The sequence below is a fragment of the Anopheles marshallii genome, chromosome 3, assembly GCF_943734725.1.
Source record: "Anopheles marshallii chromosome 3, idAnoMarsDA_429_01, whole genome shotgun sequence".
NCBI lineage: Eukaryota > Metazoa > Arthropoda > Insecta > Diptera > Culicidae > Anopheles > Anopheles marshallii.
In genome coordinates this window covers 28,222,408-28,248,985 of record NC_071327.1, presented here as the reverse complement: position 1 = coordinate 28,248,985, position 26,578 = coordinate 28,222,408, and the positions used below count along the sequence as shown (strand labels likewise).

At 43.2% G+C, this 26,578-nt stretch overlaps 1 protein-coding gene across 1 annotated transcript; it reads right to left on the bottom strand.

The window, feature by feature from the left end:
• Window positions 1-1,160: 1,160 nt before the first annotated feature.
• LOC128711975 (ras-GEF domain-containing family member 1B-like) lies at window positions 1,161-25,645 on the bottom strand. The gene is made up of 10 exons (XM_053806868.1): window positions 25,481-25,645; window positions 20,876-20,980; window positions 15,105-15,224; window positions 14,707-14,903; window positions 14,375-14,498; window positions 14,016-14,306; window positions 13,734-13,877; window positions 9,386-9,690; window positions 8,893-9,056; window positions 1,161-1,231 (listed from the first exon to the last, which is right to left on the bottom strand). Exons 1-10 carry the CDS (start codon window positions 25,643-25,645, stop codon window positions 1,161-1,163), a joined length of 1,686 nt encoding a protein of 561 aa, XP_053662843.1.
• Window positions 25,646-26,578: the final 933 nt, after the last annotated feature.

The window sequence follows — 26,578 nt, the reverse complement described above, 5'->3', positions numbered from 1 at the left end:
AGATTATTACCAGCACCACACAAATCCGGTGCACATAATTACGGATAATGTGCCAGTGTGGCTTGGTGAGATCAATTAAAACAATTAGTGGACTTACGGGTGAATGTTTTCGATAAAACGATAAATTTTCTTTAATCATTTGCCATTTCTGTTTCTGCTCTCATCGTTGACATCGCTAGGATTGTTTGCCCCAGTCTCTGGCTTCCTAAATGTGGAACCTTTCTTCTGAAACGGATGGTTCGCTACTCGGTGCACCTTCAGCAAACCACCACCACGTATAACGCGATATAAATCGAAACGGCAGAAAGATCGAAATGATAAAACGTAGTACCTGTTCCGTCGGGCCGAACTACAATAAACTGTGTAATGATGAAACAGAAAAAAGGCAAAACCACGGTCGACGATATTGGCCCTGGGTGTTCGGATACGGCGCTCGAATCGTGTTTCTGCTGCTGTTCCCGTAAGCTTTCGATCGGGATCGTTGTCGGATAACATACAGTTTTTTTTGCTCTCTCACACATGCTCCCTTTCCCCCGGAGACAATCATCCGTTTCACTGACTTGGAAATATCCGCTCATCCGTTTATCACTTCCCGTTCTTTTCTCGTAATTCACACACTTTTTTATGTCTTCCTATTCCGACATACTGCTACACTATTAGTATGTTTCTGGGTTTTTTTTCTATACATCTGCCCCGGGTTCACCCATGGCTGAAGATTTTGTTTTATGGGTAATTGGAAATAAAATTTTATTGCCCCATTGTTTGGCCCCACGGGCCCTGGACCGTACGGTGTGTGGAAAAGAAACACTAACTAATAAACCTAGCTGATGTATCATACAGTGGGACGCATCATGTACACGCTGCCGAGAACCGAGCTGGACCGTCCGGCTCCTGTTCCGCTGTTAGGGGATGAGGGTGTTCGATGCAATTGCGCACAGTTGATGCACTCGATTTCCGTTTGCCGATTGCAATCGAATATCAGTATCCACTTGCTGAGCAACGGGGTGTTCCGGTGGCACACAATCGTATTCACTGTAGCGGTACACCCAACATTCAGCCGGTCCCCGACTCTTTCCCATGCGGTAGGTCTGGAACGTGGTCCATCGGTGTTGGAAGATGAGCAGCAGCAGCAGCAGCAGCGGCAGAAGTTGCAGCAAATGCTATGCAACGTCGTACAATTCCTTCTCGGCTGGCGTTGGTGCTTCACATTCGAACGATGCCAGCATAAGCTCTGTGCGGTGGGAAAAGGCGAAAAATAGAAGAAGAGAAGGGTCAGAAATATTATTAATAAAGCGAAGAAAATTGTAATTTTCTTTTCTACGTCCTTGGTTGCGATGACCATTGAAGCGGTGCTTCAGGACGAAAGGCAGTCATTCAAATCTCGCAGAGATAGCCAGGAAGAAGCCAGCACTGTGCCGGTGCACATTCAAGGGGTTTGCGAATGCCAAACAGTGTACTGTCGTTTGCAAGTGACCGGTGCGCATTGCAATGTTGCCCGTTTCGATGCAAACCCGGTGCGACCCGGGTCGACTTGGTCGTCCGATCTACTCCGGCACATTTCATCCCGGAAATCATTCCACCGTTGGACGACCAGCGTCATCGGCCATTATTGTACCAGCTCGTAGTGGGGACTCCGTTCGCTCGGTGTCTTGGAATGGCATTTTTATTAACTGTTCTAGCATCATCACTCCGGGATGCGAACATTCTTTATCCCGAAAACGTAACCCCAGACGGTGGCGTCCACTCGCTCAAAGACTGATCATTCTTTCAAAAAGGATTGTAGTTTGCTCTTCCTATTTCTTTCCTCGTTGCCAAAGCACCATTCGAGCTGCAGGACTTTTACCATCCGGAACACTTCTTTGTGGAGTTGGGGTGTATTTTTTTTTTGCTCATCTCTCTTTGCTATCTCTGGTTAACGTTAAATTAAATTAAGCTTGTGGTTGAGAAAAAGCTGGCCAGCTTGTTGGTGTTTTAAGGTTGGCGCTTCGATCCCGCCGGGGGAGGGGGGGGGAACACACACACACACACACAAACGATCTGTAAGAAATGATACTGATGAAAAACAAAAGTATGATGCTTCATCCTGAGGCGTGCAAAGAAGGAAGCGAAAATTGCATCTAGCGTCGCACGGACCTTCACGGCACGACCGACGTATCAAGGTGGTGTCGTGACCGGCGGAAGGTGGGATGGAAAGATTGATAGTTTTCCCAACTGTCCATCGAGGTTTTGCGGTATCTTTCGCACAGTTTGCCTGAAGATTGAGCGTAGATAACTGTGACAATATAGGAATGTAAAGCTAAGGTAGAAAAAAAACGCCACCAACTTCCCGGCGTGAGTATCAGTTGTCGGTCACCATAAGGAAAAGTCCATTTATCAGATAATCAGAAGTTCGAGCAATCAGGTTGCCCTGACATGCGGTTGCCGGTGATCGTCGGGCTTTCATCAGTCGGGGGGAGCCGATGGTATTTTTTGTGTGACGAACGATCCATAGCGTGGGATCAAAGTTGCGATAATACCAACTTTGATTAGTTTCGTTAGGTTGGTTCGGTAAAGCGCTATTGAACGAGCTGAATAGATGTGCGGTTTGGATGGTGCAGCAAAACCATCGTATGCAATTGAATGGATCCCCTCCAGCGGTTTTTTTCCCTTTTAAACTCTGGTATAAAGTTTTGTATTACTAACAGCTGTTCGTTGCCGTGCAGACAGCTCATGAAAACTGTTTGAAGGATGTCTTAAAGTCTGGACGTCCGGTTAGTTTCCTGGTAAGCACCGAAACACAATTTAACACATGGAAAACACACATAAATGCCACCATAAAAAAGGGTTTCTGAAATGAGGATCATCTTTCAAAGAGCAAAAAGAATGGCATGGTGTTGGAAGCTTTGCATGCACTGCTTACGTTTCGACGGTGGTAATTTAATTCGGTTTCGGCCGAAACGGGAGACGATGTTAGTTAATTTTATTTCTCTTTTATCACACGTTTTACGTTTTTATCTCTTTCTTTTCCGTTTCTCCCATTTTTATGCATTCCATCAACATTATGTTTTGTTTTCTTTGCAATTTGCTGCCTATTTTCGTTGATTATTCTAGTTTGGATGTATCCGTTCTTCTTTTTAATTTCACTCGCAACGGTTTTTCAGTCTGGCGGGTCTAATTTAACTCGATTTGTTGAAAAATAAATGAGAAAAGGCGAAAGCAGCAGCGGTTCTAGGATGGATGATGCATATTGTCTGCCGGCCAAATTTATTCGCCATTTTTATTTTGCAAATTTTCAAACCGTGTGTCCATCATGTGTACTGTTGCAAAAAGGGGTTTTCGCTGGTAGAGTGCTGATAGACCGCATCCAAATACGGTGGAGTTAGATGGAATGGATGGAGTCTATTGTGTTTATTTTTATAACTCTTTACTGCTAATCAGATCCAATGCAATTGAGTTGAAGTTTTATGGCGGGTTGCAGCTTGTGAGTTATAATTTATTTAAGTTGTCATTTTAAATAACTAGCGTGGATGTGCATATTTAACGGTTCTCGCAAACGGGGGAAAGAAAGTAATCCTTCATAGCCACCCAGCCGGATCGATGCAGTTCAAAGAAATACTTAAACCCGTAGCCTGCTGATAGATATTATTAACTATTTTGCATGGAATGTTACTCATCCCTTTGGTGGCACAGCACGAGCGACGGGCAGAGAATGTGTGCTCTTTCAGCCAAGACTCGCTGCTCAGCTGCTCAGACCACCGTCAAGTGTGCCGCGAACGTCGAACACGGTGATAACGCGTTTACGGTATTATTTTGCCGTTTTTTTTTTGTGAAGTCTTTATTGGAATTCCAGCGAGTGAAACTTTGTGTGACTCACGAACGCTTGCAAAACGGAAGAAGGTGGATGATCGAGAAAATTCATTGGAACCTTCGGCGAAAGTTTTGTGACTGAGGATGAGCAGCTTTCGCGGATGGCATTGTATAGTTTTGCTTTATCGTGCCCATAATCCAAGGCAGCTTCTTTGTTGTGGGGCGAGAAAGTGAAATAGTATCAGTGAGTGAATCTTAAAGTGTCGATGCCATTTGTTGTGATGATAAGCGAGCTCGTTGAATGCGGGCTCATGAATTAAATGTTTTGAAAAGCATAACTTTGGTAAACGAGTGTCTTATTAGATTATACTTTATTGTGATTAGATTCCACTTTTTAAAAGGTTAACCACATATTAATTGAGCAATAACTGCGGTGGATGCTAAGATGGATTGAGGTAGATTATCAATGGAGTATTTGCTGTCCATTCAATACAGAAATAAAAAATAGCAAAGGACTACTACTCTTACTCAGCTTAACTATAAGCACGTTACGGAATAAAATCTTATTTTGGATCTGCACTTCGAATGCATTAGTCATTGCAAATTCTTAGTCGATTTACGAAATTGTTACAACTCAAACTCCAACGAATCCACTCATGATTGGACTGGATACCTTTGGACAACGTTACTAAGTCGTTTTACGAATTCGCTCCAACTCCAATTCCAACGAATCCCCTCCGGATGGTTCCAAACATCTCACAGTCTTCTCCGATTACCCTAGGCCGGTCTTTACTGCTCTGCTTACTAAAAACTGCTCATGACCACTCCGATTACTCCCGAGTACTTACAATAAATCCGTAGTAAATCGATATTACTTTGAATCTGTCCGTTTTAAGAAAGATCATTCATTTGCCAAAGAAACGGAAATATTTGGTAATCTCTGTAAGCTCCCGAACAATGTTGACATGTGAATAGAGAGATTAGAAAAAATACACAATCAATCCTCTTTGGTTTATAAAGTTTAAAGTTGAAGTTGATCTCTATTCCACTCGATTTCGAAGGTTCCCGGAGATGGGTTCCAATTATGAAAAATAGGATAGTAACACAACTTGAGATCTTGCAAATACTCAATGCTCATCACACCCTAAATCGAGAGATCGAATATCGTCTAAATAGATCCTCTTTGATTTCAAGCCCATTTTCGATGATATGGTGAACTTTAAGATTGAAGCAATTTTTTATTCGAATTGTGAAATATATCCCGTTTTTCGTGACCGACTAGAAATCGGGAAGATTACGTACCGATTCAATTGAATTAAATTCTAACCAAACGATTTCCAATTTGCACTAAAAGATTAAAATGATTTTTTCAACGTAAGCAAAGTTAGCATCCTCCCCATAGCACAATTTGTTACACAGTCGAGCGAACCGCACCGTGCTGGCTACGAATGGTTCTATATTAAAAAAAAACAAATGCCCCTTCCCAAATGCCGTCCCCAACCCTGTGTAACATGAACCAAAGCCGTTGGGTATTGCAAATATTTAACAACGGGAAGGGAATTAAAATCCAATTCCGGTTCCGGGTGGACGGGATCAAATTTCATTCCAACCAGCGTTAGACCAGACGTGCGCTTTCGCGAAGGTGCTCCGGAGGGCAGTGGAAGTGATATACTTTCCGGGCACCAGAACCAGTAAGCGATCGGATCGGCTTTGTTTTGTCGATATGTGGTGCACATCTTCCAAATTCGAAACAGAACCTCGACGAGGGACGTGTGCTTCCACGATGGTTTCCGCATGGTGCATGTTTCCAAGTGATGGTATCGGCTTTTCCGTGGAACGGCCAGTGTCCAGTAGTGACACCATTGCTCGCCACGGTTGGCATTCCCAGCGGGATGTTGCTAAGCTGCCAACGTTTGCTGTTGCTGCTGAAAAATGCATATGCACACGCGATGCAGGTGTGTGGTGTGCCTGTTTCAGCGTGGCAGGATCAACATCCCGCGTCTGGTGTCTCCCGGCGTGTCCGTATCGGGTTGAGGTGTGAATGTGTGTGAAGGTGTTAAATTGCCCTCACGTTGAACACCGCACGGTGGTGGAAGTTTTCGGGCTCATGACACGTCCCATTGCAGCAAGAAACAGCGACCAGCGCGCATAGGCTGAGGGGTGATATTTTCTTGCGCATTTTCACGGTTTTGGCGCGCGCGTTGAACGAGAAAATCCACCCGTCAACTCATCCGCTCCCGCTGGTGGAAATCGCCACACTGTTCCGAACGTTGAACTGTCCCCGTGGGTAAGGTGGACTTATTCATGAGCTTAGGTAAATATGCACCGGATGTGGCCCAGTTGGTTTGGAGTAGTGCTTTTTTGTCGTTGCTGTTGCCGGACTGGCAGTATCTTTTATCGTTGCCCAGTTTCGTGTCTTTTCGATGTGGTATTGGCTTAGGGGAGCTTTTTTTTCGTCAACACTTTCCCCATCATCCACGCGAAGGAAACACACCGGTTTCGGTTTATGGGGTTGATGCTGAATCTAAACGAATTTTTGTCCCACCCCCGTGTAGCGATTGCCTCACTCCCGGTCGCTTTGTGCTGAGGGACGGGCCATTTTTTTTATTGGACCTTTTTACACCAGAAATAAATGCGAGTGGAATCACATTTGGAACGGAGCGAAGCAAAAAGCATATGCAAGTAAAAACAAAAAAAAAAAACGGGAAACCACATTGGCTGTTTTGGACAAGAAAAAATAAATAAAATGCACACTGCTCTCGGGGTGGTTTGCTTTGCGGTTTTGCCTGTACATGCCAATTTTCATCCGAACCTTGCTCGCGACGCTATACAAAACAAGCGCAAACGCGGTGGCCCACGGGTTCGACGCTGGGCAAGAACCTCTTGCACGGTCGGTCGTGCAGGAACGGCACAAAACATCATCGATAAATGCATATGAATTGATAAAATATGTGTTTCGGAAGCGGAATCCGCGATGGCAACGACAGGCGAGATCGAACACCCCACACGGTTTGGCGATTATTTGTCGATGCAATAGGGAAGTTTTCTGTCGTGTCGTTTCTTTGCCGAGTGAGGTTCATGTTTGGAGAGACTGCTTTTTTTTGTTTGTTTGACGTCGCATGTTTGCTACGCTCTAAGCGGCTTGCGTGCTTGCGTATTAAGCTTCGATTTTTAAGCTGCATCACCAGATTAAGAAGAAACACACAGTGACTGTTTGTGTGTGTGTGGTCACATTCAATTTGTATGCGCACTAAATGGTCGCTTTTCCGGGTGGTTGGCCGTGGAGCCGATGGAGAGAAAGGTGATTTTTTATGTGTGTGTGTGTGTGGTGATTTATGTTTTTGCTTTGTTGTACCCATTTCCCAGCGGCCAGCAAATACCGTGTTGGGGGGAAACGTTTCAGGATTGTGGGCGATTTTTTGTGTCTGCTCATAAAATATGCTCCTGTCGGTCGCGGTACGTTTTAGGGATGAACGCAATCAGCACTGACAGCTAAAACGATAGCTTGTTTGTTGGCGCGGTTTGTGCCTTCCTTTTTTTCTCTCCGTGTACGGCGCTTAAGTGTTTGAAGATCAAACAACCGATTAAATAGCAGTTATTTAGGAGATGAAAGGGTTTGATTTATGAACATACGCGGTAGGGTTCATAAATTGTAAATTTCGGCTAGGCATTCAAACACGCGCAGGGATTGTCGAGCAAATAAGTTTCAAATGATATAATTTTGAAACGCGAATTTGATTCTAAATCCTAATGCAAATGCTTGATAATCGTGCATTGTGTATATATTTTAATTTGTGCGCAAATTTTAATGGAGGCGCCTGGTAGTTTGAACGAATGTATGGTGGAATATATTTTTAGGGATACTATTGATCTATTTTTCGTTCGACTCAGCTGTCAATCAATACCATATTTGCTTGAGATTGAAGCTACAAAAATGTGCAGTTTACTAATGTTTAATGAATGTATTATATTTTATATTATATTTGAAATATAAAAGATAATCTATTCACGTTATTGGGCAAAAATGATTTAACCACTTAATAAAAGCAGGAAGAAAATACTCTTTTACGGGCGGTACGGTGGTCTATCTAATCTATCGGTGGTAGCGGTGCTGGTCTTTACACGAACGGACCGGACCCAAATCCCATCCGGATTAAGCATTTCCCCGTAGCAAGGACTTCACAATCCGGCTACGTGGTAAAATAAGTCGATACGGCCTGGCCGTTCTAGCGAAAACAAGAAAAAATATTCTTTTAATGCATTTTTTCTTGCACATATGAAACAATTCATTCAATGAGCAAAAGAGTTGTTATGGGTGTTATTAGGTTTCACCAGTGGAGACGCCTGGTGTTTTTTGATATGCGTAATATTTTTACTTGCAATATTACGCGAAGTGTAGAATAATTTGTCTTGAATTGATAGATTTAAATAGAGCATAATTAAAAATGACACGTTAATGGGTTGAAGTTAAATCAGTTACAAAATGAAGCATTTTTTAAAACTAAATTATAAACTTCATGGAGACGCCTGGTGGAGGAGTCATCGTAAAAGCTATGTCAACATGCATCATTTAAGCAACTTTGTTATTCAACGTGAACATTTAAACAAAGATGAAAAAATGAAAAGCGATGCAGCCCATTGATTGAATTATATTTGATTGATCGCCAACCCGACAGTAGTGTGATCAACCTGCCGTTCAATATCATAATGTCATGGGCGTGTTATTCTGCTATCGCTCCATTTATAACCACATGCGACACATTCCCGATGCAACCGGAAGCCATCAACGTTCAATTACATGAATATAAAGAGGAGTATGAGCAGAACAAAAAAAAATATTCAAATTGCCCTATACATCAATTGGTCTCGGGTGAAGTTGGGCTGACATTTTCTGACATTAGGGACAGTCACGGGTATTAATTTACAAAAATAGCAACGGACCCATACGGACAACGAGCAAACAAAAAAACATCCGGTACTACTTCATGTTAAATATTCCACCGGCTGCCACAGAATGTTCGATCAAAAGCCAAACACACTGCTGGAAGGATGACCGTAGAACCAATAAAGAGCACAAAAGGCAAACAAATAAACACAGATGCTTACCTGTTTCGTTGAGGAGCTTACAACTTTGCATGAACTGACAGAGTGTCGCGTACTGTCCGACGTCCGGCAGCGTTTGATTGACCTGGATCATGTGCTTGGTAAACGCTCCGACGATGGCTGCCAATCGATCGAATGCTGTCATGTTTATGTGACCATTCGGGAGCCTACAGTCGTCCAACGTTCGGTCGCCGACAGGGAGTGCAGTTATTGGAAGGAGAAAATGAAATAGGTAGAGAGAGAGAGAGAGAGAGAGAGAGAGAGAGAGACGGAAAAAGAACAAACAAACGGGTAAGATAAATAGTACACTGTTAAACAGTTCCAGGCGATCCCATGATGATGGACCATAAATGTGAGTAATTTCATACACTAACTGACAGTCGCAGAGCTAGTTGTAGCTGTATCAAACCGTTCAAATGGTATTCTGTTGGGGAAGCTGTTACGTTTACAGGTGTGTAGGTTAAGTGTGTGAGTGTGTGTGGGAGGGTGGACTCACCGTACGCAACAGTCCTCTCTCGCCTTCAGGGCAAGCTTGATGATGTCGACAAAAACCGGAATCACGACCCATTCGTTGGAAGTCGATCTGGTCACCCCGCTTCCGGTCGCGACCGATGTCGAGCTGCTCGATGTCGATGGTTTGGAAGATCCATCGCCTAACGCCGTTTGCAGCATGGAACGGCGTCCATCGGTGCCACCATTTCCGTGCTGTTCCGTCTGTTTGCTCCAGAGGCTACCGCAACCTTCGGCGTGCCGCTGCATACAGTCGAGCTGTTGGCTCGTTGTCGATGACAATTTGCTCCACTGTCCGACACATAAGCAGCAGGCGAGTAAAACAAAGGAAAGAAAAAAAAAGGTCAGAGCCGAGAAATAAAAGCATAAAACGGTGCATTAAGACGAACGGCGAGCGGGTGACGTCAGCGTTGCCATTTGGCATCGGGCACCGATCGGGTCGATCAGGGCGTGGCGTTGATGGGAGAAAATGAAACTAATTTGTCCCAGTTAATTGAAACTTGTCAGCCAACGATGCTGCTGACGATGGGGGCTTTGTGAGAGCGGAGTAGGGGTTCATCGAGAGCCTTCTGTTGTCGAACAGTTTTTCCCCTATCGTGTCGTGATTCCAACAGTAGTTTGATAGTGGTTGGAAGCGTGAGAGCTTTCCAACACCGGGGTGCCGCTTACTGTGGTGGACATTTTAAGTGTCACCCTTGACGTGCAACACAGCGTTGGTGGGAGTTTTGTTTTTACTTGCGGGGGTTTAAGGGTATTTTTTTCATTTTCGTTTTCCTTCAGCTATATTGATAGTGATTTTAAATGGATTCTAGAAAATGGGTTGGATGCTATATTCATCACGTTTGAATGTAATGAAAGTTGATGGAAAAGGTTATTGTAAAAAAAAATGTTTAAAAACCATCAAAAACTGCATCCAGCTCAACGGGTAACACCTAGCGTTGTGTGAAAAAGTTAGCAACTTTTGATGTCACGTCCGGTCAAAATAGCTTACATTGTAGCTAAAGTAAAGGATTATGTTGTTATTACGTAAGTCAACGCGATGCATGTACAATGCAAATGAAAATACAATTTTAATAAATAATATGTTGGAACCGAGTTAGTCTATCAGTTATGGCAAAATAAACAAAATAATGATATAATAATCGATAGTGTAGTAGTAAGTAATGGGTAGGGGTTAACGTACTCCTTTATTATTGCGTGACTTTCAAGGCTTTATTAAACACGTTTCGAACTGTAATCCTAGTTTGGCCTATTGCAGAAGACACATGAAACTGGATAAAGAATGCATAACTACTTTTGTACTAAGGCGAGTCACTACAGACGTACATGGCCTGGCGTTGTCCTGTTGTACAACACAATACCCCTTCTGTTAACTAATTCTGGATAATTTATAGCCAACGTGTTGACCATATCGCAAAACATCAATAGCAGTATGAAACCCAATTGTTCCCTTGAATTGAACGCATTTCAATCAATTCCCCTGAACTAATATTTACCCCGTTTCACAGCATACATGGAAATGTAAACTACATTCTAATTCAATTTTACTTCATGTTTGCTATGTTGTACATTTATTAAAAAGAAACAACTTTGGGATGCAAAAAAGAAGCCTAACTCCATTGAATTACATTTCGATTAATTTCAATTAAAACAATGGAAAGAAATGTTATCCAACGCCAATATCGATGAAGTTAGGCATCAGATCAGAACGCAGATTGCAGAGATTGGTATAAGCTCACGATTGAAGGCAGCACCGAATGCATCGTAATTGTCAAAAAATGCACTAAACGCGATTCGACAATTGCTAGAACGAGCAATCCGACACACACAAAGTTTCGAACTACAAAATAGAGTTGTTTTAGCATTATTGGATTTCCTTTGCCTTCTCCTGAGCCTCTCTTCCTTGTCGTGGCATATCCGCACTATGCTTTGATGTCCGCATGAGAGAGCTATGGCTGCAGCTGCCAAACCAATAGATCAGCATACGCTGCAGTCGGGCTGGCGAATATTGGGCTTTTATGCGAGCGCTGGGGTATGTATACGGATATGGGTGCTTTTTTATTTGTTGATTGGTTTTCGAGGATTCCGGAAAGCTTGTTACCGATCGTACGCGATTGCACTGCAACGGTTCACTGGGATGTAATCTTGTTGATTTATTTTGGTTTTGTTTTGCCTTTGTTTCAAATACCTACGCTGTTGGCAATGTGTGCTGTTGATGTTTTTTTTTTCGCTTCTTTATGTCTTCAAAAACGTTGTGGTAAAAGTGAAGTTAAAACAGCACAAACCTTTGCAATATCCGGTAGAGCATACCTTGCGTACGGAATATATGTCTCCCAGCGTCGATACTGCTGGTGAGAAAGCATAAAAGAGAAAAAAATAAAACAATGCATCGCATGCACTGCCACTGCACATGCAATGGACGTGAACGGAAGGCAGCGAACCGGATCAGAATACTTTCGGCTCAAGTGCACTTTTACAAACTTCCGTTCTTACTATCTTCGTTGCCTGCTGAGAAAGGATTCCAGAAATGGAAAATGGATCGGTGTGCATTGTTTCACTTGATCCCGGTGGTCTGCGCAGTTTTCGCAGAATCCTTGCAGTGCTCTTTACAATTGATTGTAAATTATAGCACCAGCACTCCCTCGGGGGCTATGGGTTGGAAAGTGATTTTGCTATCCCGCCCTTCACGCCGTAGTACGCAATGGTCTCATTTCCAGGCCAGTGCGTTTTTCGTTTAATTAATTTTTATGACTCCATTCGTACGCGGTTTTTGCGGGATGCATAATCTGTTTGAGTGATTTCGATCGAGTGGCCGGCCTTAGCACCCGGAACAATCGGGTGGTTTCCGTAGGGCTTGATTGGATTACAGCTCCACCGATGCTGGCGGCTTCATTAATGCGCTTGGCAGGGATTATGGATTCGTTTGTAGAAAAACTTTATTGTAACGATGGTGGGTTATGATTTGCTGAGAGTTAGCAAAGAATTGTCCACAGAGTTGAAAGAAAGCTGCATTTGTTGTGTGGATATTTGGATTTTAGATTTGCAAATAACAATAGGTTGAAATAATAGGTTAAAAATGCCCCAAACGTTACCTAATAGGACGATAAGATATTTTCCAATAGCCGATCGCTTGAAGCAAACAGATGAAGAATTATTTCTGATAAAGTTTGCTTAAGAGCCATATTTAAAAGGTTCTAAAAATTTCTATTAATGGGAGAGATTTGAAATATCACCTCACCACATTCCAGCTAAACGAGAACAGAACCCATAGATGGCTCTGATTTTGTCAGTTAAACACAAAAACTCAGAATTTGATAGTGATGAAACAGAAGAACTCAGAAGTTTCTCAGAAGATGGAATAGAGATCATCCTACGTATCCGATGCACAGGGAAACTGGTCAAATCTTGAGTATTGGTGTCCTGAGAAGTAGTGAATCCATATCTAAAGGAGATTCCTGGAGGAATGACTGTATCAAAAAGGGCGCTATAGAATTGATGATACCGAACACGTGCCCGTTTTGGCAATAGTGGATTAATGTGGAATAATACTAGCAATGTGAAAGTTGTAGACCTTCTTATATGCACTCTTTGTTATTATGCCAATTTACGGGAAAATAATTGTACTTCGAAAACACACCAAATGTAATTCCATCCTTCTTTGAAACCAACGACGTTGGTTGTTACTTATGTATGTGTGGGTAATTGTTTATCATAATTTTATTTTCCACCCCTTTAGTCGATATAATACTTGTAAGATGTTTGAGAGATTCAAAAGATAATGTTAAAGTCATTTCTAAATTCGTATCGCTTGGAAGTGGAATCTGAGATGAGATCATTGTGGAATCTTTCAGTACTCTGAAAGTCCAGCTATATCTGGATGAATTCGAGATCAACTTGAAAAGATTCCAGAAATGGCTTCAACTTTAAAACTGGAATGGGAATACCCTAAAATGTAATGAATTGCTGAAACTCAATGGTATAACATATATTGACTTGTAGAACAAGTTAAAAAAATATAGCTTTTAACATAACTGCCAAATGCTATTTGCGATATTTAATATTGCTCTAAACTTCTTAACTGTTATACCCGAAAGTTTTAACGACCACGAACCGTATTTATGTTTTCGTAAGCATCTTCGTATGGTACCTTCAAAAGGCCACAGTTATGAAGCTGCTATGATGCACACTAACATTTCGTAGCACAGCATACGATGGAACGAACTCGTAGCAATGCATTTGCCAACAAACCGCAACGGAACGATGGAATCACCCGCAACATATGCTTCGAGCGCAGAATGGTACATCTCTATCTGGAATATTATTAATACGCTTACCGTGACTTGCAGCCGGGCGACGGGTGGAAGATCAAACGATTCCAGAATGGCCGTTGCGCTGTTGTAGTTTCCAACGAGCAGGCAATATTGGGCGGCACCGCTCCACAGCTCGAACTGTTTGTTGCGATCCAGAATGTTTCGGCACTGTTCGCGGAAAAAGGAATGGTGAGTTGTTAATCAAAATCGCCCCGCGATCGATGTGCATGACCGGATGTGTAAATATGAAAATACCACACACACACACACACACACACACCGCACGCGCTACGCTAAGGAACGCACCTTCAGTATCTCGTTCGCCACCAGCAACCGCAATCGGGCCGACCATTCTAGGTAGCTTTCCAGGTTGCAGGTTTTCTTGCCGTCGAGTGATGTTCCGTGACCAGCACCGGATCCGCCGGATGTGCCTGTGGACGCCGTTTTCGGTGTAAAGTCTTCCCGGTTGGGGTCTTTCAGCAGGTTGGGGCTGCACTGCACAAACTCCTCCGGACCGACGTGTTTGGCGAGCTTGCGCTCGATGCGGCACAGTAGCTGGGCTAGTTGCGTTGCCGTCGGCCAGCTGATCGATTCAGTCTGAGGAAATGCACGGAACCGCGGTGTGAGCGACACACGATGCGCAAACCAAACGGATGCAGACCTACCTTATTGTCTACGGTTGATTGATAGCTTCGGAGCTCTTCCTCGTGGTTTTCCAGCTCGGTAAGTCGAGCCAGCAAGGCACACAGTAGTTGGGGCACCACGTTCGCGAGCTTGGTGTCCGCACATCTGTCGACGCAGCAGAAAGCAAGGGTAGGTTAATTAGGAAAATCCGAGGAAAAGCAAGGCGCATTCGTATTCGCGCAAAAGCCATGAACGCCGAACCGAAATAAAAAAGGAAACGTGAAAATTTCCGAAACTAGATAGTTAATTCGGTGAGCGATGGCTATTATCAATCATCAAATCAACTGAACTCAGCTGGTCTGGCTGGACGTACCTAGCTACGATATGTTTGACGTGATTCATCATGCGCTCGTCGCGAAAATCGTACGGGAACATACGCGTCCAGACGCCGAGCAGGGGCACGATGCGCTCGAGCGGGTCCGGTTCCGGTATCGATTCCAGCAGCTTCCCGAGCAGCTCGTACGAGCGGATGAAAAATCTGGCCGACAGCAGAAAGGAAAACACGTAGTCCTGCAGATGACGCACAGAGAATGGAAGAACACGAGGGAGTATGAGTGGGAGCGAAATGCAAATGACGCACAATTAGATTTCCACCCGACAAAGAATGACGCAGAACGTCTACTGCACAAGGAATGCATTCCTGCTGTGTCTGGGTCGGGGCCTTCCTGCCGGGCTGACGGAAGGCCTTAAACAACCGGAAGTGCTGCTTACCTGATCGAATTCTTCCACATTGCCAGGCATCAGTAAATCTATTAGCGATTCCAGCGGACCGGAAACAATGGTTCCGTTACCGTACATAATGCCGCCCGTCCCGAGACTGCCTAGCGAGTGCTGCTGGTTTCACGGGCAATTCACGTGGCACACCGGTGGTGCGGGGGTTGTTTATCGTTTGGGAGTTCGGGAAGGCGTGCAATAAGAAAGCGTAGTAAAACCATTATGAAGCCAACAGTTTGTGTGAGTGAGTGTGGTGTATTGAGTATTGCGAACGGTTCGATGTGGGGAGCGCTGAGGCTTTTTTTTCCTTTGCAGCACCAGAAAGAAATCGTTCCGTCGATTTGTTGCTCTAATTATTTCACGGATCATTTAAAGAAGCGGATAAGAAGCAAGAAAACTGTAGTAGACAGCTGAATGGATAGGAAAATAACCTTCTTCCCCCGGCGCAAATTACATTCTCTATGGGTAAAAGCGTAGTCAAATCGAATCATCATAGGATCTTATTGTACCTCGTAAAAATTCGAATACTTAGCCCGATGGGATATAATTTACAGATCAAGAAGCTTACATGTGACTCACTCATCCTAAACGGCATTTAAATTTTATTTGGTTGAGAGTAGCTTTCAATAAACTTCATGTTTAATGAGTTACAGCTAAAGCTCTCACGATTGGTTTATTTGTTGCCTTCGTTGCTCATACGTTTAACGGTCGGGAACTTTTTTGATATGCTCATTAATGAACCTTACTTGACCTAATTTCTATATTGCTTTTCATTGCGTCAGTCTTAACATTGTTCTAATGACGGTTCCATTGTACCGCACTCATTGCATACGGTTTCGAGAGTGTTGTTTCGATATAAATGGCTTCGTTCGTTATACGCACGAACTGGAAGCGATGAAAACACTCCACAACATGCTTCTTACTTTAAGGCACTGGTGCACATTAATGGTCATTGAAGACAATTTTCCCGGGGCTTAGATTTTTTCCGCTTTGATGAGCTCTCCTATTGTCAGTATATAAAACCATTAAATTATTTTTAATGCGATTCTGATTTAGGATACGCAAATTTAGATCAAGTTATGTTTGAAATCATAACTTGCACAGGATGACGTTAAAGTGAGCTTTAGTTTAAAATTCTTAAGGCATATTTATAGGTTTACAAGTCCCTTTAAATTACCACCAAGCAGCCTTGAGAGTAGAATGGAAATAAAGAAAGTTTTTCGTAAGTCCTTCCAGTTGTTTCGCATCTCATTCGGCTATGCGGGACTATCGTTGCTTCATCCCCGAATGATTAGCAGAGAGGTTCTCCGAAGCGAGAGTGTAAAATTATGTTATTTATTACCCGCATAACGGTGTGGTTTGGATTCAACAGATATTACGACTCGTCCATTATTTCCACGTCCTATTGTGATGGTTGAAAATGGATGTAAACTTTCCGTTGGTTACAGTTTACGCTAGAGTAAGCCCAGTACTCGAACGCGTACCATCGAGGAAAAAAAAGTCATTGGAAATATATGCAAGCATTCGAAAGCAAACCCACACGAAACGTTGAACCCGTTTCTACTACATTAACTGTGGACAAATAACCATCCAAAAGGGCCTTCGTCCGTCGATCGCTCGTTCGTTTCGGTGGATGGCTATTTTGGATGGGCTGAAGATGAATCATAACCGTTTCCCCCTGAATACATCCAGATCCACCAGGCTGTCTGTCCCTTTCAAGGGGTTTTTGTTTTGCTGCCGGGTTTGCTTGTTTGTCTTTTGCCATCTCATCTTTCTCCTTTCATTTTCTAATTTAAGTGCCGTTGAAAATGGGATCATGCGGCATTGATTGTGGCGTAGTTGTGTGCGTGTAACATCCACGGATCGATCTGTCGCTCGGGTGGAGAAGGAAAAATTTAATTACATCACCCAGGTACCCGGGACCGCATAACGTCCCGAAGGGGTCGATCGAAGCGCGCTAATGGAGATGGAAATAAAATCCATCAATGGTGAGTCGCTCAGAGACAATCGGGTGTGTCCTTTCGGAACGGCCCGTGCCCGACGTGGAATCCATTTCAATTTTAATCAGGTTGCAACGGACGTTTCGCATGGGATGTAGTGGCGAGGAAAAATTTCTCCCCCAACAAAATGGGACCTCCTGCTGGGTTCGGAACCCTGGGACGCTGGGAATTACGTCGATGAAATTGATTTCCTGACAGCTATAAGCGCCCGTTCGTTCGTTTGGCGTAGAACGTCGGCGTCCGTACGAACAGTTCCGACTGTAAATGTATCGATACTCTTTATGCTTCGGTCATCGCGCACGATGGTGGTCTGGCATAATGCGTTTTCCGAGAAAGCGTGGGAAAATGGTGTCCATCCGCAAAACACTCTGGCGGAAGGCTCGCGAATGGGCCAGTGGGCTGTTGCGATATGCTCATGGGAAACCATGGGGAAAACTCGAACGAATTGTGGTCCCGACGCTTAATCAACGGAAGTGTGTTTCATGGTTGGCAAAACGTATTTATTACACCAGCCATACGCACGTGTGGCAAAGCAAATTTGTTTGTAATAATTAAATTGCAAAGTGCTTTGTCAAACATCAGTGTATTGAAAACCACCAACGAATTTGGTTTTATCGTTAAACTGCATCGATACGCGGCTAGGAGATTAAATCATTTGTAATTGAAAATTTAATTTTCATTGCTTTAAAAATGCTATCCTCTACTAATCAACTGATATGGTATTGCTGATATTGCACATTCCAATCCAAAAATATCGCTTCGAACGGCTTACATATCACAGCCTGGTTGAAATTAATATTAGTCCAACGTATTACTCTTTCAGCGCCACCTGACAGAATATTTTGGAACTACCTGGAGAGCACACAAGAATAAAAAAAAGCTCATTACGCTATGGTTTTTGCAGATACGCACTCATGCACTATGCTGTGAAAATGATAAACAGTTTGTCGATCTCTTGCATTGACCTTATTCAAATTACAACAAAATTATTTTTTTTCTTCACAAGCTAAATTTTGCCCATCCACATAATAATTAAAAAACAAAAGCCGCTTCCAATGTTTGTTTTAATTATGACCACCTTTTGCACCACTGTGCTCTGTTAAAATTCTCGCCTATAAAGGTCCAGTAAATGACAGAGTCATCATCGGTCATGTCGTTTGGAACGTAGCAGACATGAGAAACTAAACAGGAAAGATCGACGGAAGCAGCTCTCCGGAGTCTGTTGTAGCAGAACGGTTCACTCGCGTGTCATCAATCATGGATTTGATTTGAAGTTCAAGAGCGACTGGAGTGTGATTTTGTTGTTGTGCACGATCTACCGACCTCGCGTCCGTGTTTGTTTCGTTCATATTTTTTTTTTGGCCTACACTATAATAAATATGTATTTAGAGATCGAAAACCTATGACTTGCAAAGAACGGACGCGTCTGTCATCGACGTCTTTACGTTTTTGCCGCCCCTAGCGGCGAATGCTTGGGGTGTAATATTTTCCTCGATGATATGATCAAAAATACGGTACGTTGTTTGTATGGTGAAGAATTTTTGGTAGGATGCGGTTATATGAAATATGAATGTAATGCTGGAACCGTTCGCAAACCGCAGTGTAATCGTATTTGTAAGCTTCTTTCGTGTAACGCACACCTTTGCCTTTGCTTTCCTAAACGCGATGCGATGTTTCATTGCGACTGGTAGCACAACTTTTCCTGCCGGAGATTTAACTAGAAACAAAAAGTCCACCTCATCCTCGACGGTAGCGCCTCGGTTTTGTGTGTGTTAAACAGGCGTATGTAATGAATGTGTCATGAGGTTGTCGGCCGTCAAAAAGCTAAAGACATATTGGAATGTACTGGGTAGAGCATGTAAGCAAACTGTGCATACCTTATTCATGGCCATTTCGTCTTGCGGGGAGGCAAAAACGAACAAAAGCACTCGCCCTGCACGGTTGGGGTTGGCGTTTTCGTTCTGTGTCAAATAAATCTTAAGAATCTGCCTTTGGGGCAACATTCCAAGCGGCAACACTCCTTTACTCCGGGAGTTCCAGCAGAGTTTGACCGGAGGGCAAAAACCGTTGGCCCCACGGGACGGTTGGGGCACGAGGTGAACCAAAATGTATCGAACCGGACGTACGGTCCCCTGCAGTGCAGGACGGGGGTCCGGAACAGAAACTGCTGACAACTTGGTGAAATTGGATTTTGGGGGATCGAGAAGTCCGGAAGACTGCGCTGGTAGTGCCGACTACCAGCAGTACAATGGGAAGTGCCGGGAATGCTTACACAATATCGAAACATGATATTGGTTTCCGTCCGTGCGTAGCAAAATAGAATACCGAAATAGCAGATATTAATTGGGAAAATCCTATTTTCTTCTCACCCTTACGGTGAATCCATTTCGTACGGGAACCGTCCGATTCGTGGAAGTGTGAACCGACGGTGACGGCCACACTATGCTACGGTGTGTTTAGGGTTTTTTGGTGGTATTAACTTCAGATGAGTGATAATGCTGATATTTTATCGTAGTTTCCCCGAGACTGGGAAGCAAACCGGGACCGCAAAGGTACCCCGGAGCACGGTGGATGAAATTTGGCCGACCTGCGGCTGATGGAACAGTATTATGCCGAATGAGCCTTAATGGGAAAAGTTTCATACTCGGATTTGCTTTTGATATGGCTTAGTTCTTTCGAATTTCGGTGGAAAATATGGCCGAAATAGGAATTCGTGTTTGCGGCCAGGGTTCCGGAGACCCGGCAGAGATCTGTTTGCGCAAGGTATTAAAGACCGAGGCAGAAAGTTAAAGATTCAGTAGCGCGAAAGTTGAGAATTAGTAGAATATTTAATCAATTTGGGAACTGGATGGCCGAGAGTCTGTTTTGCTGCAGTAAAGCCAATGGAGGGATTATGGGTTTCGGGTGCTCGGCGGAGTTGGTTGGTTTGATTGATCTGGAACATTTTAGGAATGTTTCGGCGTGGTTTTAGTGCTAATGCAGGAATGGTTATGGATTAACGATTAGGATTATGTTGAATCTTATTAATTTAACATCATCCGTCCGTGATTTATGTGTTGTGAATGTATTCGGACATGAACTCCGAGTTTAAAGAATGGATGCGGAAAAGAAATGTAGTATTTAAAATTAAAACAGTTTTGGCGAAAACTTTGAGAAAATGTGGTGGAGAATTCGAACAAAAATACGTTGTTATTTTATCCCTTAAACAATAATATTTCATGAACATTATGAGCAAATGCGTATGAAAGTAAACCAAATCAACCCACATACTTAATATTCGACTGACTCATCTGATCCGCTTCTTGGAAACCTATCTTCGGCGGTGAGTGACTGCGCTACCAGAAACACATCGCTTCGTGTTACACCTGTCAAGTACGCCCTCGATAGGACTTGGCTCACATTTAAACGCTACACAACATTTCGATTTCTCGCGCAGTTTTTCAATTCTCGTACATTTCCGGTGATGTAGACCAACGAGAGTGATGTTCATTCGACGCTTATTTACGGCTTCCAACCCGGGGCCGGGTTGTGTTGTTCCCCCCGGAGGTGATTGTTGATTGTTGTTTGTAGCGAAGGAATCCTGATCATGATTAAAATTTGGATTCTGCTCCAAAAGCGTACCACTTCCCTTGGGGGGACCGTTGGGTTGGGTTGGGGCCACTATGGCAGCTATATTCACTCGTTGCGGATGGGTGCGCCATATTTTTTCTTTCTCTTTTTGACAACGTTAAATGTTTGACGATGGTGAGCTTTCCCACCAAAACTTACCGCAAGGGTTGGCGTACTTTCGCAGCACACTTCCGGTTGCTCGGACGACTTCACTGATATCACAATAGTATCGTTGGTGCTTTCGCAGAAGAAGTTCGTGAGTGCCTGCGGAGTGAAATGTGAAAGAATCACACAGAAAAAAACAAAGCATTATTTCGAATACGGCTAATTGGAGATTCCCGGAAAACGGGTGAAGTAGTATTTCGTGGGAACTTTATAAATATTGAGAAATGTTGCTGGTTCGGAAGCTTGCAGAAATACGTCTGGAAGTGTTTTTGGGACGAGCACTTAAATACCGGTTTAAGGGGGGGAATAGCAAATAAATTGAATCTAATTTCTATAGCAGCATTTTGAATCGTGTGAAGGGTTTTAAAGGCAGTTGGTAGAAGGTTTTCGTATTTTGGCTCTTTTTGGCAATTATCAAATGACAATTATCTAAAATTCTAGTCACATATAGTCTACCATGTAATATGAAACCCGTCCACGACAACAGTTGAAAAGCAAAATATGTAGAAAAAGCATTGTTTCGTCTAGAATGTCGTAATATCGTCTAGAATCGTTCAACCTTTTCCTGATGGAGATGTTATGTCGACATAATGGGTTTTTTTTCCGATCCGACCTGATGAATGTATAAATTCAAAGATGCGTTATTGACGTTTGTTATGTAATTCTTTATATTGTAATTTTTATTATGAATATGAATGAATTTATATGAATTTGAACGGTTAAATGTAGACTGTTATATTAAAACTGATCTAAGCTAAGCAAGAATAATCGAAATAAAAAGTAGCTAAGAAGAAAGTAATTACGAGCAGTTTGTATTGGGGAGGTTTCTGGGTAATGGTATTAGCGATTAATAACAAAACCGATGCCAATTCCAATCATGGTTAGAATCCCGTACGCATTACGGGCAAGTAACTTGAAGAAATTGGATGAATAAATGGGAGGATAAGACCTTCTGAAGCAGTAGTGTCTAAATAAGGATGAACGAGTGTAGATGAGCCAAATTAGTTATTTAATGAATAATGCATATTTAAGCCGTCTATACATTATCTTAATACAGTATCAATCATGGCTGGATTATGTCCCCTCAAACGAAGGACTGGATACGTCGCCCGAAACATAGGTCTAAAATTCTAGTCACATATAGTCTACCATGTAATATGAAACCCGTCCACGACAACAGTTGAAAAGCAAAATATGTAGAAAAAGCATTGTTTCGTCTAGAATGTCGTAATATCGTCTAGAATCGTTCAACCTTTTCCTTCTATAAACACTAAACCTTTTCCATTTAGTTCCCCAAAAAGCCTAGTTTTTGGGAGCAACATTTGATGGAAAATTTGCTAACGTACCAGGGAAATTAATGTGGAAAATCCCCTTTTATGCCTAAACCGTGTACCTTTCCTGGGCACATTATTATATATGAGGAATGGAACCGAGGATCTGTTCCTTTCCCAGCTTACTAACGATATCATTCTAACCAACCCCATCCTGTAATGTTTAGCAATGAAGCTTTCGGTTTCTAACTCATACGAGCTCCAACACATATCTACTAGGTAGATACCTTATTCATTCGCTTCATTAAAAACGTACAAATTGCTACCGGGGTGTACGAAGGCCCACCTATGCATAATCCATGCTAATAACGGAATCATCCTATACAATATTCATGGGCAATATTTAAAACCAAAAATCTATACGGCATCGGTAGTATCATTTGAATAAATTAGTCCGTACCTCATAGCCGTTTCTGTGTGTGGTGCAGTACTCGATTGCATCGGCTGTGCTGCCATGTTGTACCCAAAAGTAATCTCTATTCCACGCCACAAAGTTAACGTAACGGCATGATTAAAGCGAACGTATGGGCGAACTGTTTAACAACTGGCAGTGCGTCATGTGCCCTAATGTGGCGTAGCGAATGTGGACAAAATATGAAATAGTGCTTGTGACGTAAACATATGTGCACAGCTTCACGCCTATGCTCGGGGTAGGGAGTCATTTTCCATTCTTTCCACGAGATTTACACAGTTGGCCCATCGTGCTGCTGCATTAGATTGTAGATGGGTCCGGCTGAGCGTATTCTAGTCCGTTTGGCAATAAATCGAATCAAAGCCATTTTTGTTTTGCAAAAAGCTCGTTTCGTATATGCATGAAACCAGCCTGATTGCTTACTTAGGAATGCAGAGTTGGTGATACTGGTACCAGTGCCAGCAAACGAGTAGATACAAAAACAAAAAAAAAAATCACTAATATAAGGATAAAGCCAAGTATCCATGATTCATCATTGAAAAGTTATTTACGTATTCACGGCAGGATCCCCGGCAGGAATACGGTGGATATGCCTGTTTGCTTTCTTTTCCTTTTCTCGACTCAGTGCCTCTGTGCCTCTCTTCACCCAGCAACGAGCAACACGACGAATGAACCGGGTGTACGATTGTGCAGCCCAATCACGACTAATTTCGAAAAAAAACCCTTGCCTGGTGGCGAACGGTGCGCACGGATGGCGTCGCGTGTCCATGGGTGATGCTGATGTGGGAATTTAATTACATGCGCTGCCGTCTCGTAGGAAAATGTGTTTCGAAATGGCGGAAGGAAAGTTTTTTTTGGTGTTATTGAAGCGTAATGTCACTTTTACGAATTGGATAGAATGCCATGAAGGGGGAAAGTAATATTACTGCGTGCAGGTAACACCTTCCGGCTGAGTTCGGGAAAATGTTTTTCCAGTAATGCATATTTGTGGTGGTGGCATTTCGCACCACACGCGACTGGATTACCGAAATGCAATATTCTGAGAAGATGCTAGCAATTCCACTGTTGGTGAGAGCGTTGGTCATGATTATTCATGATGTATTATATTTGTGAGGGATTAACACGTTCTATTGCTTATCACACTGACAGATCGTGGTTGATGTGTAGTTTGATTCAACGCGATATTTATCATTATGTCAATCAACAAACTATCCAATGATTGATTGATAGCCTCAGACGAACAATTTCACTTAATGACAGCCAAGCAAAAATCAATAGCTTTTACCAATTCAGCCTCGAGTCATTAAGAAATAGTTTAACAGGCAAGTCTTAAACACGGATTGAGCTTATTCGTAATGCTGCCCAAGTTTGCCGAGCTAGTTACAATATTAATGAAAATTTGTGTGTGTAATGTTGAGGTGAATATACGTCAGAGAAACGCACCGGAGGCAGTAGAGTGATTTGTTCCTAGTCTCTAACAGATTTATCGACCAAGGTAAACTTTTTTTGCCCAGTAAATCCAGCTTATGGCTTGGACAGATTGCTTAGTCATCAGTGTTTAAGCACACTCCGATTTGCTGATTTGCGAATGAAAGCTAGAAATAAAGACATCACCGTTAGCGGATTCACTAGCAAAATTCTTGACGCAAATAGGGCTTACTTAAAGTTTGGTAGGTTACACTCAGCAAATCTCTTACAGCGACAGAACCTTAACTAGCATTGAATAATTGTAGTTATCCTTGTATCCTCGTATTCGTGTTTATGCGAAGCTGCTCGAAAGCTAATTTGTGCTAGGCCTATATTTTATAAGTCTATGGAAAATGCTCAGCAAGAACAACTCATGGTACGAAAAGTCTTCACGTTTATGGCACTCCAATGTTAAATTTGTTAAAGTGGCTATTTCGAGCTAAGAAGTTGATTCTGAATAGTAATGAAAGTTCACCATAATAGCATTATAAAAGTATTTGAGATTCAATTTCACGCAAAAAGTCAACATCCAAAGAGTTGTGCTTTTCGAGAACATTGATTTCGTTTCAAATTTCATCGCACTCCATCGGACCTTCTTGGAAGGTTCTTTCATTGGCTTGTGTTGTAGTGCGTCGGTTTCTGCTTTCCTGCTGACATTTCTCGTGATTAGGCTGACGGTACTTTTATCCCTACGAAACACCTGCACAGAACCACATGTACGCCATCCAAACGGGGATAGTGTGTGCTGTGACCTATTGCACAAAACACAGGCGCAGCAGCACTTTCAACGAGCTTTCAAACTAACAAACGCCAGTGAACTGAACTGATTAGTGGCACCGTTAGCGTGGTGACATTTTCACCCCGCCCAGATAGATATACAGCTGGCAGACTTTGGGAGCGCTACGAGCAGCAATCACCGAGATGCTCGTTTCTTATCATGCCGTTATTACGTTCAGGCATTCGGTGAATGCAAACGAGACTCCCGGGCGTTAGTTGACTGTGGCCGTACCTGCACGAAAAAGAAAAAGATAAACCTTTCATCCCTCTTGACACGGTGCGCCTGCACTAGCCGGAGAAGCCGATTGCAAAAGCCTCAGCGTGAACGAGTTACCCTCACGGCAGAGGGTAAGGGCCCTTTTTGCATACTTCAAACGGGTGGTCGTGTACGTACTATCTTCAGCTTTTTCATACACCTTCTGCACGTCGGGCGGTGTGCTAGATTTGTTACATATTCACATGACCTCCACCGGCATAACACGATCAACGAGCATCCCGTGCATGTCCTGCTGGGGAGGTGAGTGGTCCCGGTGCGCACCCTACCGAATCCGAGTCCCTTTTGTCCACACGCGGGCGAGCTACCGCGTATCTTGTGCGCGAGATCGCAATTACCTTTTTATCTTTGCTATTATCGTCGGAGTCTTCATCGTCGTCCTTCTTGCCGCCCTGGCCCTGCCGGTTGGTGCGATTGGTCCGCTGGCGGCGTGCTAATCCTTGCCGGCAGCGAGTACCGCATGCGACTGCTGATAGCTTGCTAGCATAGTAGTACATAGCCATACGTCACGTTTGTCCGCACATTTATGGGCGTGCAGCAGAGGTGAGTTTGTGCGTGCGCCTGTGTGTGTCTGTGTGTGGCGGAAACAGTTTGGACGATCCTTAACCCTCGAGGCACTTCGGTGCGTACAAATCGGGCGTCGTCCTGGTTTCGGTTCTTTTCCGCTAAACTGCGCTTGGTTGTCTCATACCGTACGTCCTCTGTGCTTTAGTTGGGAAGGGCTGTGTACAAGTCATGGTACGTGGATGGCGGTGTACTGTAGACCGGGACGGTAAAATCGGAACACTACTAAACATGGATGCTTCCGCCGCAGGTGATGCTGTCTCAGAAAAGTTTCGTTTGCATCGGACAGTGGTGGAACGTTGCTAAACCGCCTCAGGTACGCATGCAGCAACCATTTGATGGGAGTCCATTCTGCGTATCTGCAAAGGATAGGCTGTAAGAGGGAGGGGAAAACAAGAGAAACGCTAGTTTTAGTCGTCTGGTATGTGGCCTGGGGCGCTAAAGTGAAATGAAAGTGCCCGGATGAAATTGGAAGATTAAGAGATTTGACGGTTAAGGTTTGCGAAGGATTGGACATGGAATGAGCTTTTTTTGTGGGGAATTATGAGCTACTTAGAGTCACATTCTGCGAACTATTGATGGTTAGTGTTATGAATCTTGTGAGTACTTCAATCGTAAAATTTGTTTAATATACCAGCTTGGTAGCTTGACAAATTAAATGTAAGTGAACGAAAAAAAAAGTCCCTAAAAAAGAGAAATTTTCAAAAATGATGACTATTTAAATAAGTATCAGGATTTTTTGAACCAGTAAAGCTTACAATCAGTTATATGGAATTTCTGGGTGTGATACGGGTCATTACACGCTCCAGCTCTTTTTTTATCATCCAATTTTGTCGGAATCCTTTGATTTTCAGTATTGAAAAGAAGAAAAT